The sequence below is a fragment of the Macaca mulatta genome, chromosome X (genome assembly GCF_049350105.2).
Source record: "Macaca mulatta isolate MMU2019108-1 chromosome X, T2T-MMU8v2.0, whole genome shotgun sequence".
In the NCBI taxonomy this organism is placed as follows: domain Eukaryota; kingdom Metazoa; phylum Chordata; class Mammalia; order Primates; family Cercopithecidae; genus Macaca; species Macaca mulatta.
This window is the reverse complement of record NC_133426.1, coordinates 32,431,384-32,444,072: the sequence shown is the minus strand read 5'-3', so window position 1 is coordinate 32,444,072 and position 12,689 is coordinate 32,431,384. Positions and strand designations below refer to the sequence as shown.

Here is a 12,689-nt window from a genome sequence, read left to right as displayed (position 1 = left end):
CGTGCTCAGTACCCACACGTGGTTATTGGCTATCATATTGGATGACACAGATATAGATCATTTCCATCCTTGCACAAATTTCTACTCAACAGTGCTGCAGACTGTGCATGTATCTATTACTTACCCTCCCCTCTGTACTCCAATATTATACCTGGAAATACTTTTTTTAATGCCTGTGGATATAAATAAAGTCTTAAAAAGTAGCCTCATGTAGAATAACCTTCTGCCTCAAATTCAGGAGAAATCTTTGTTATAATACTATTGTTAAGTCACAGGTGTGTTGTTCTTACTATATTTTAATTGCATTATAGTTGTTTGAATAGTTATGTTTTAGGACATATACATTGTTATAGTCACATCTTCTTGATGTTTATAGTAATGTAGTTCTACTCTACCATGGTTTAAAATTTATGTCTCCATAGGAATATTATTAGCTAAGCTCAGTAGTATGAAATGTTGGTTACTGTTAACTGAAATAATTTTGTATTTGTTGTTCAAAATTTAACTCTTAGGAGAAATAGAGGAATTTAGAAAGCTTTTTGAAACTCAATCTAGTCTTCCTTGGAAATAGGAGTACTATGATTATTTTTGAAAGAAAAATTAGCCTACAGGCTTGTATTTAAATATGTATATATATAGTATATATTTCTGCTAAATTATTTATGATAGTTTATTTTTTCCATTTTATATACATACTGGATTCTCAATTTGATTTTTAATACTGCCCATATACTTATTAGGAGTAATTTCAATGGTGTATTTTTACAAGATAAATTTCATGTTAGTTATGTGACACTGTATCTTTCATTGTTATGAATTGCCTTTTTACTTTTTGCAGTCTCATATTGAAATGTATCAGAAACTATAATGTAAAAAAAAGTTGGGTAGAAATCTTATCATTAAAAGTTGCAGCAAGTCATGAAAACGGCTCATGCTTTTATTGCTGTTTTGATGTTTTTGATGGCAAAAGTATTGAGAAAAAAAAGTCTTTAGATTCTCATGAGAAGCTGACAGAGTGAAATATCTTAAGGATTGAAAGGGGAAGTGGAAGTTATAATTATTGTGTAGATTCACAATCCTTGTATTGAATTACTCACCTTTGCTATCATGCTGCAGGCCATAGAGCGAGAAAAAGCCGAGAAGTTCAGAAAACTGCAAGATGCCAGCAGATCAGCTCAGGTCCTGGTGGAACAGATGGTGAATGGTAATTACACAAGTTGATTCAGATAATCTTCTTAGGGATTTGATAAACACATAGGTTCATATTTATCAGCTGAATTATATCAGACAAGCACTTCTTGAATACAAATTTAAATTAAAAGAGTTCATATGTTTGTATTATTCTTTTTTTAATGCTAAGCAAATTATTAGGAGAAATTCAACTTTGAGTCAATTGGAAGAAAATGGGAAGTGGTAGAATATTTGATCAATCTGTTGCAGAGAAATAAACTTTAATGCAAATCCTGCTAGCATTTGTCCAAATAATTTAAGAAAATAAGGTTTACAGAAATTTGAAAACATTAATAGTCATGTTATATATGTAAAACTGATCATCCGATTTTAAATCATTTTTGCAATATGTTTTTCCAAACAGACAAAAATTAGATGGAATGTTTTACCATCATTCCTGTTTTCTAATAATATATGTGACATTTTCTGTGTTACTTTTTATCACTTTCTCTCATTTAAAAAAAAGTATCTTCGGGATAACCTTTACTTTAACTTTTTTGGAGTGGGATAAAAGCACAAAGCTAGCAAAACTTTTGTCTTTTTCAAGAATAAATTAAAATTAATCTTTGCTAATACTCAGTGCCTCAAAAGCTATGTGTACCAAATATGTCATTGACATGATGTGTAAACAACCTTCTTTCAATTTATCATTGCTTATACTACTATATTTCCAGATAAAATTTCATGAAAATCAGGGATAATGCTATTTCCAAATAAGACTATTTTTCATTTTGTGGGAGATGTTTACAAGAACATCATAAATAAATATAACAAATGTTTTTGTTGTGCATGTCACCTTTTTCCAGGATCTGCCTGCATTTTGGGGTGTAAATCCCGTGTGTAAGTTATTTTTTGCCTTAATTGCAAATTTGGCATTAAAAAGTTCAGTGGTCTTCCTAGAAAATCAGTTCATTTTCTTCTTCTAACGAGTCCCATGACTGACTATATTTGGTTAAAAATGAAAACAAGCAAACATAACAGCTGAGACTTGAGTGAACAAGTTTAAGAACAGAGAATGAAGGCTGGGCGCGGTGACTCAAGCCTGTAATCCCAGCACTTTGGGAGGCCGAGACGGGCGAATCACGAGGTCAGGAGATCGAGACCATCCTGGCTAACACGGTGAAACCCCGTCTCTACTAAAAAATACAAAAAAAAAAAACCAAAAAAAACTAGCCGGGCGAGGTGGCGGGCGCCTGTAGTCCCAGCTACTCGGGAGGCTGAGGCAGGAGAATGGTGTGAACCCGGGAGGCGGAGCTTGCAGTGAGCTGAGATCCGGCCACTGCACTCCAGCCTGGGCGGCAGAGCGAGACTCCGTCTCAAAAAAAAAAAAAAAAAGAACAGAGAATGAAAATATCAATAGATTTTTATTTAGATGTATGTTGCTTGGTAATTTTAACTGATGAACTTAACAGCATATTCATGTTAAATAAAATTATGTGATCTAAAAATATCCTCCTAGTTATATAAGTTCCTCCTAGAAACTGTATTATCACTTTTTCATTTTAATAAGCTGATGCAAGAGCTATACTTTAAATGGTCTCATTTCATAATTATATATCAAGCTTACCTCACTTTAGATCATCTGATAACATACACTGAATTAATCAGAAATAATTTAAACGTTTAGAAATTAAGGGTATGATTTTTAATTTTTGGTAAGTAAAACTACATGCAGGATTTAAATGATCGTGTGACTAGTGACAATATTAGTTTGCTAGGTTATTTCCCTCATAGTTCTAATTTTTGGAGGCATGTAAAAATCAGGACATATAGTAGTTGCTTAATAAATATTAATTGACCAAATTCTATTTAGCAAAGCAAAATTAAGGCAGTCATGGAGGCAATGACATTGGTAATTTTGGTGTAAAAATAATTAGTAATCCTCCTGAAGGAAAATGCTGACTTTGGCAGATACCAGGGAACATTGGGGGATAGGGGTGTGATTTGAGACATTCCTTTTTGGTTGACTATATTGATCAAATTTTATGCTACCCATTTGTTCTACCAGTAAAGATATGGTCTAACTGATATGTCATTAGGCTCAAGTTTGGGTCATAAGTGGGATGACTACTTAAAATGACATAGCTCTGTTTCCCCATTAAATAAAACAATTTACGAAATTACTTTAAAAAAAAGGGCTCAAATATTGTAACTTATCTCTTTGTTCCTTTTTTGTCTTTCAAGGAACAAATTGCATAATATTTATTTTCTGTGTTTGTGCAAATTGTGAGATAAGCTAGACACATATTAAGTGCCTGGAGTATCTCTTCAGGTGTATTTCAGAGGGACTGCTACCCTAAATCATTAATAGCTCCTTTAGCACAGAGCCCAAAACTACAGTTGACTGGTGTAGCTCATGAAGCTGAAAGACAAATGAAGCTTTCTGTAAATGAGGATTCTAAGAATTATTGCATTAAAACTCTTAAATGTATAAGTCCAGAATCGTCCTTCCCAAGCTTAGGCTATGGAGATATAATAAATCTCACAGCAACGTAAGACACATACATTCTTGCCCTTTTTTATAGAAAGGAAAATGAGAGCTGAATCAGTGTACTTCATTTAGGACCTCATGTAAATGACTGTTCCTCTTCACCACGTATAGTTTCCTCAAAAATTAAGATAAATATAATCACTCTTGTATAATACCATATTATTATGCCACTAATAAAAATAGATATATTATAAATATGTGTATATATTTATAAATTTGATGTATGCTGACAGTGAAAACATTTAACATATATTCATAGTGTAAAAATATGTGGAATAGCATAAGCATAGCTGTTATATATTTTAAAAAATTCTGTGAACTATATTTTACATGTATCTATACTGGTACATGCATAGCAAACTGAATTTTCTACTTCAAATAATTTGCCCTGAGATTAAACTACTTTTTAAAAATCTAGAATAATTTTGTAACTCATCAGTTTGCTTTTAGAGTGAAATTCCAAGATGGAAAAAATAATTTCTCACAACTTAAATTTTACTTCAGTTTTGACCTGAAATGGTACATCTGACATATTTCCAAATGATTTTTGTCTGTTTCTAAATATCTATGAAGCAACGAAGATTTAACATCACTTAAGTAATGCAGAAAACAAAATCTATTTGTCCTGAAGGCAATTTCTTGAAGGAATTGAAGACATGTGCCGAGAAGACAGGGTAGGGTCTTAAGGTTGTTGAAAGCATAAAATTTACCATGGTTACAATGTAGAAGCGATCCTCATTTGATGGTGCAAAGTATTGTTAAAAATCAGTTGTATGTCCTGGAAACAATATGTCTAGTAACATATGTACAGTTTTTCAGTGTCACATACAAGTTTTATGATCAATTGGAAGATAATTTTCATTTTGACTATATTTTATCAAATGTGAAGAGTTGCATGCAGAATTTTAAAACAGTTAATTTTAACCATATCATTAATTTTACAGCAATAATTTATATATTAAGAGTTTATAGACAGTAAGAGATTCTTACTAATTTATTTGGAATTTTTAACCAAAGAAAGGAGTTGGCCAAATTGCTTGCCTACTTTAAAACTATACATGGACATTTTCCTTATGGATGTTCCAGTTCTTTTGGTCAGAGTAGAAGTGATCTTTCACGATCATAGACTAAAACGAGAAGCTACTAAAAGGAGAGTGTTAACTAAAAAAAATCACTTTTCTGGCATTTTGGCATGAAATTTTGGTATAATTTTCAACTGATTTATCTCTATCTTAGCTGTATTTTTTTGTTTGAACTAACATTAAAATTAATTTACTGTTCTGTCAACATTAGTTGTTTGGATAAATATGACAGAATATTGGATGGTGCAAAGTACCTCTTTTTACTAAAGACTTTTTTGGATAGCTATAATTTTCATGCAGCTTATCGTCAATATGTAAGATTAGGATCATAACCCTGGTCTCAGGAAGCTGTTAACTTAATGAGGGCAAGTGAAAGGCTAGACCAGGTAGCCAGTGATGTATTTATATATTCTTTTTTTTTTTTTCTTTTGAGACAGAGTCTTGCTCTGTCGCCCAGGCTGGAGTGCAGTGGCCAGATCTCAGCTCACTGCAAGCTCCGCCTCCTGGGTTCACGCCATTCTCCTGCCTCAGCCTCCCGAGTAGCTGGGACTACAGGCGCCCGCCACCTCGCCCGGCTAGTTTTTTGTATATTTTAGTAGAGATGGGGTTTCACCATGTTAGCCAGGATGGTCTCGATCTCCTGACCTCGTGTTCCACCCGTCTCGGCCTCCCAAAGTGCTGGGATTACAGGCTTGAGCCACCGCGCCCGGCCATATTTATATATTCTTGTAGCTGTGTATATTGAAGAGGGAGTTTCCAAAGTCTTCATTTTACTTTTTAAAAAAGATGGGATATAACTTTATTTAAGGTTTACTTTTTCATTTCTTAATTTAAATACAAAATGTTGTAAATAATTTAGAAATTTAGAAAAATTTAGCCATTAAATATAGTAAGTAATCTTTCTAATGCTTTAATAATATCGCTAACTAATAATGGTTTTCTAAGATTTTAATTTGAACAGTCTTTAAATGGATGCTTATCAAGACCAAGGCCTTTCAGTCTGTTACTGAGATTGTGGAGTTTTAGGACAACCTAGAACTAAAATAATATACATATGATTATACCTAAACGTATGTCTATTTTTATCTATTTAGGATTAGATGTAATCCTTTCTGTAAAATAATATTCTTGCATGAGTACGTACAGTCTCATCAATCAGGTATAACACAAAAGCCTAGGTTAGATAAACTGGTTTTCCATACTAATACTGAAATTAGCAAAATATGGTCATATCACAACATTTATTTGAAAACATATTTAGGCATAGCTCAGGTTCTCATTCTTTAGTCTATAAGATGCTTTCACCATAATTTCTGGAGGAGATACTATAATTATCTAATAAGGTTAGTTGTGTTTTCTACATTAAATTGTGGTTCATTTTCAATTTCTATTTGTAGTTTTCTGTGTGTTAATTAAGAGTCTAAAGACAATCACATTAAGGACATGTTTAAATAAAAGTGGTAATTATCAGTATATTAGACTAAAGAACATCTCAAAACTATCATTCCCTCAGTGCTAGATTATAGTGTTTAAGGTGATACCTAATAATAAGTATGCTAACTGTTGTAATTAAATGGCACAGAATAACACTGACGAGGGCTCTTCTTATCTATAACATTAACCAAGTAACTGTCTTTTATTTCTTGTATTTTGGTTCATAGCTCATTAGATAATTTCACATGAATTATGTTTTTTGAGGTAGGCAACCACGTTTTGTCAGATGGGCGAGAGTTTGGCTCATCTCAAAGCTAAAACCCTCATGATCACTGGAAAGGTTTTCAGTAACAGCAGCTCTTCTAATCATATATTTTAAGGGCAAGACATATTGCAAATAGTCTGTATACAAATGTGGCTTGGAGGTTGTACCATTTGTAGTAACCTAGCCCCTCCATCATGAATGAGTAGCCTTTCACAGTTGCATATATATTTCCTCTTCTCTTATTCCTTCCTCAGTACTGGGTAGTTTGATTTATATTTCTTCTTTCTCCACATGACACTTAGTATAATGCTCTACACAGAGTTCACATTCAATAAATGTTGTTAATTGACAGGCACATTTTTCTTGGTTTAACTCTGATCTCCAAAAGGCAGAGCCTCTGTGGGTGTGTGTGCGCACGGCGTGCATGTGCGGGTGAACTTCCATGTGCAGACGTGTGTGTGTCCATGTGTGTGAAAGGAAGAGACTGTTGTTGTCACTGTTGTTGTAGGAAATGAGTGGCAAAAACAAATATGAGTAGAAATCTGACTTTTTTCTAATTTTATGATGTTTGAAAATAAAGCCAAAGGGCTATATTAGTAAAATTTATATTGCCCTCACTAGGGCTATTTCTTTCATATATACCATTAATTTTTAAAAGCTATTACTTTAAGTCAGTGTGGTCACAGAAGCCTCTAAAATTTAGCCTCAGAACTTGTCTTCAAGGGTTTTGAATATATCTCTATTACATTTTAGGCTATTATATTGAATGCTGAATGAACTTGTAATTACCCTCACTTAAAGTGCAACAAAAATAGGAGACTGTTTATTAGCAGCTTTATTTCAAGTTTCTATTCCAAATATTCTTTTAATTCAAGAGCTCTGGAAACACTGGTCTTGCATTATTCTACCCTGGCTTCATGGCTAATGATGAATATAGTTGATGAGAAATACTTCACTTTAAGTGGCAGTTCTGAAGTACTTGCATGGAAGGTGGTGCACAATTAAAATTATTCTAACAGTCTGTTATGCACTGTACACAAGTAATAAAATTAATGGATGCACTTCAAGTAATGATCCATTTCCTCTGGGTGCAATATATTTATTCATAGACTATTTCAGGGGTTGTTTAGAATATGAGATGTGAATGGATTATGATCCATTATCCCTGAGATTCTAATGTGCTACAACAAAATGGTTTCCATAAGTATTGTTCATAATGCCTGGTGTGTTAGTATTTGTATTCTTAAATAGCTAACACAAAATTAGAAAACAGATGCTCAGATGATTGATACCTAAAACTTTTCAGATATTTACACTTACAAACTCTGAAAAAAACTTACAATTTTGCATCCAGCCAAGGAGCATAATTCTATGAAATACGCATAAAACAATTATATATAATAACAAAATTATCCATATGCAAATATTTTCTTGGAAAACACTTTGAACCCTTTTTTATTCTAGAAAGGTTTTAATGGTCTTTCTTAGAAAATCAACAGTAGTCCTGGCATCTAAATGGTCAATTAATTTACAAAGTTGAAGTAATAGCATTTCTAATTTTAAGAGAGATACATTAAGTAATGTGACATGTGACAGTGCTTCCCATCCCCTGCCCAAGTATTTTAAAGCAAATTTGATGCAAGAGAGATGGTGTGCTTGTTTGTATATGGCTTTTGGCTTCAGTGTACATTGGTCTCATAATTTTTATATTCATATAGAGTACATTATTGATTTGGTATTGAATGAGTTCATGAGTACAGTGTAGTTATTTTCTTTCTACTCAAAGCTGAGAATTCTATCAGATACTGCCAGTGGAGACATTTCCTAGAGGAGTTTATAGTTTAGAAGGACAGTTTATGCCCTTATTGAGCGGGCAACATATTCACAATGAATTAATATAGTGTTTGCATACAAATCCTTCATAACACGACTTCTGATTATCTGTGGCCAACATTATGTCTTTTCTAGTAACAGCTAGAAATTTCTGCATTGTCTTTTTGAAATTTTTGGTTTCTTTGTAACTTCAGTCTCAAATGGTTATAAATGTGGCAAAATCCAGGATTCTCAAATAAACTCTTTTTATTGTTATTTTAGTTAGAGACAGGGTCTTGCTCTGTTGCCCAGGCTAGAATACAGTGATGCGATCATAGCTCACTGCAGCCTCGAACTCCTGGGCTCAAAGGATCCCTGGTTATTGGTAAAACGTCTTTAAGAAATGTATGAATACACCTTCTATATCCCATATTAGTCCTGTATTATATAAAATTAGGACTAATTTTAAAATAGTATTATTAACTTTTTATATATGGTCTGTCTCAGTCATTAAGAAGACTCCCTCTCCCCCTAATTTTTGCACAAGAGATCTGGTCTCTTGTTTTCTGAATATTCTTTTTCATTTCCTCTATATGACATTGTCTGATATGTCTTTGTTGCCTAGTATGTGTGAGCGTTTGTTATAAGTAAGTTATATATGTTAACTCAGAACTTTGATAAGTATCCTATGAGGTTGATTCTATTTTTAATCCTCATTTCATGGATGAGGAAAATGAGATCCAGTGAAATTAAATAATTGAACCCATTTCACACATCTAGTAAGGGGCATCAAATTTGAACTCCCATCTCTTTAACATCAGAATTCTCACTGGTCATTTATCTGCCTTTCTGCCTGCCTCCCCCTTTTTGCTATTATGGAAGTTGTTCTTTGATCTATCACTGCATTTTAATTGCCTGCATTCAGTTATAAATATCAGTGTTATGAATTTTTACAAAGTTGACTTTTCTTCATTTAAATTTCTTTTACCGTGTTATGTGTTATATTGCAACATTTTTGGGGGACAAAACACAGAGTTTTGTGTAAAGATCAACAATGACTCGTTAAAACCCATCCCTAGATTTTAATAGATACTGCAGAACCTATTGGTATTTTCACTATAGTTTTATCGTTTTATAAAATTAACATATCCATATTGAAAATCAACTTACAGTTTTATTTTTTCATCTGCTACGATTTGTATTGTTGACCTTTCTCAGGGACACAAAGTGATTTCTCTCTGGATTCCCTTCTCATTTAGACAAGTGTTAAATACGACTCAATCTAGCATCAGTCTATCAATCCCTTTAATTTAGCATTTCTTTTTTGACTATTTAATGGCTGGCTTATGTTGACTTTTCACCCTTCATGGACTTCTAACTACTTGTTCAAGTTCAACATATGCCGAAAATACTTCTCCTAAATATCTGATCATTTAGATCTATGCCACATTTTTTTGTTATTAAGTAACATAATTTTAAAATTCTGTCCAGTATATTTTTTAATTATACCTTTTTATTTTCCAGAAATGTTAAGGTTTTATCATAATACTTTTTACAAACAGAGTGCTCATACGATTGAAGTTTCTTATTCTTCTCTTATACTTTATACCAAATGTGGTCATTTTCTAACTACAGTTACTTAATGGTATCGCTTAAAAAATATTTTGGTACAATTTTTGATCACTCCTCAAAATCCAACAATCAAAAACAGCATGTCATACCACATGTGCAGATGTCTCAGTAAGACCAATTTATTCCTTAAGTATTAGGAGGATATTAGAATATTTAGCTCCCACAAATCATGGACTTCTTTTATAGTTAGATATATGGAGCCATATATATATTCTCTTTCTACATTCTATTATTTCCATTGTATCTCGTTAAAAATATATCAAGGAAGAAGGAGGGGAAAATAGTTGACAATAATATTTGTAAAGTTTGTCTCCTTCACCGCCATCCTGAGAAGCATTATGCTTTGAAATTAGTAAAGTTACAGTTGTGTTTCAAATGAATTGAGGGACATGGTTTGGCAACATTAATATCTTTATGACAAATAGAACATTAGAATATTAGGGCAGAGGGAAGTGAAAGAGGATAAAATAATATAGTTGTTGAATTCACATCTATATATTTTTTAGTCTTTAAAAAGGATAAAGTGGGAGGCATGTACAAGTTAACAAAACCACAGGCCTTATGTTTCTAGAGATGCTCTTCAGACTTTTTAAGAACTTAGCTTCCCTTTAACTAAATTATATTACCAGAAAATTAAGTGAAATGAACATTTATAAGAGTAGATTATCTTAGGCAACCTACTCTTCTACTACCAACCTACTCTTCTACCTTTTAGGTATTTTAACCTAGAGAAAGAAACTTATGGTGAGTTCATGTTCTTTTGAGATCCCTGTAGGTAAATGAGAGACTATAAAACATTTAAATATTCAGTATTTCAAAAGCATAAGAAAGTTACCAGTGCTAATGTAGCTATGTTTAAAAATGCATGATATATTTAATCTATTTTCTCTTTTATATTCTGTCATTAAGAAAACTACATAAGCTAATAAATCTAAGAAAGTCTATATTTTGTAAACTAACCTTAGAGAATTTGAATATTTTAACCCATAGCATAGCATGATATTGCCATGCTTTCATGCTATGTGTGGAATAATATGTACTTGGATTGGCATTCATCATATATGAAAGGACATAGCATATTCCATGGTACATAGTAGGTACTCCAGAATGGTAATGGTGACAGTGATGTGCTTGTGTTTCCATTTTTCCCTTGATAAAGTTTTCTGGGTTTGGTATTACTATAGATGATTTTAAAACTGTCAGATGAACTTCTACATTTATAAATTTTAAAATGTTTCATATTAGAAAGATTATTTATCCTAGTACTTGTTTTACTTACTTGGATCCATGGACAACCTGAGATGGAGTCTTGCTCTGTTGCCCAGGCTGGAGTGCAGTGGTGCAATGTCGGCTGACTGCAAGCTCCACCTCCTGGGTTCACACCATTCTCCTGCCTCAGCCTCCTGAGTAGCTAGGATGACAGGTGCTTACCACCACACCCGGCTAATTTTATGTATTTTTAGTAGAGACGGAGTTTCACGGTGTTAGCCAGGATGGTCTTGATCTCCTGACCTTGTGATCCACCTGCCTCGACTTCCAAAAGTGCTGGGCTTATAGGCGTGAGCCACCACGCCCAGCTGACAGTCTGTTTATTTCTAGTCTTCTATAAATGAAATAAAGAATAGTTAATCTTGGATAATTAGTTTCCTCTTTTTAAAATGATGAAAATACTATTTAAACTAATTTCCAAGCCCATTTTAAAAATTAAAAATGTAAGTTAGTTCGGGGAAGTATATTTGAGTAATGTGCATGATACTTAAAATGTATCTGAAAACATCCAAAATCTTACTTGTTCATGATCAGCCTTCCAGCTCCCATCAGAGCTTTGAGCACTTTTGTTTTTATTTAAATTTTTATTTAATATTTTATTTAAATACATTCTACTTTTCTACATCTTATGTCTTATTTATTACTTGATGGCATTGATAATCTTTATTGTGATACAAGTCTAATAATTACAATGAATAATCTGAAATCATATTTACACATTTATATCTTAGAAAATAATTGATTTGGTTTGAAATCATGTGGTGAATACTTTTATAATTAGGATGTGTTGGTTTTCAGATCATTTCTTTCAGTCTGTGGGTTCAGGGGATATATTTAATTATTTTTTTTCTTTCTAGAGGGTGTTAATGCCGATAGCATCAGACAAGCCTCAGAACAACTGAACAGCCGGTGGATCGAATTCTGCCAGTTGCTAAGTGAGAGACTTAACTGGCTGGAGTATCAGAACAACATCATCACTTTCTATAATCAGCTACAACAATTGGAGCAGATGACAACTACTGCTGAAAACTGGTTGAAAATCCAACCCACCACCCCATCAGAGCCAACAGCAATTAAAAGTCAGTTAAAAATATGTAAGGTAAGAATCTTTCCTCCTTCCGTTTGGAGAATATTAATAGGTATTTCTTGGCAATTTCCAAGAAGACCATAACAAATTATTTAGTAATGAAACATTCACCTTTTAGGATTTAGCTGAGCACAATAAAGTTCAAAATGTAAGCAACAAAAATCAGTTTAAATATGTAAGACATAGATACCCGGATTCTAAAATTGTATTTGGCGTAGTTACACAGAGCTAATTGATTGTGTCGGTTTGCAAAAGCATGAGGTAGATTAGGAGTGTGGAAACCACGTGTATCCTATAAAAAATGGCCTCTACTTAGGAACTCTTTCTTTGCGACTAGTGAAACATAGTCATATGTTGAAAAAATGGAATCCATGGAAATAGTTGGAA

General features: G+C 32.9%; 1 protein-coding gene across 9 annotated transcripts in view; it reads left to right on the top strand.

Annotated features, from left to right (window-relative positions):
- The window catches only part of DMD (dystrophin), a 2,157,177-nt gene that overhangs the window by 717,827 nt on the left and 1,426,661 nt on the right, over positions 1-12,689 (top strand). For all 9 annotated transcript variants that reach the window (XM_077988314.1, XM_077988313.1, XM_028842274.2 and 6 more), the window contains 2 exons: positions 1,117-1,204; positions 12,073-12,314. In XM_077988314.1, the coding sequence (XP_077844440.1) occupies positions 1,117-1,204; positions 12,073-12,314 (330 nt within the window). The remainder of the gene's footprint in view (positions 1-1,116; positions 1,205-12,072; positions 12,315-12,689) is intronic.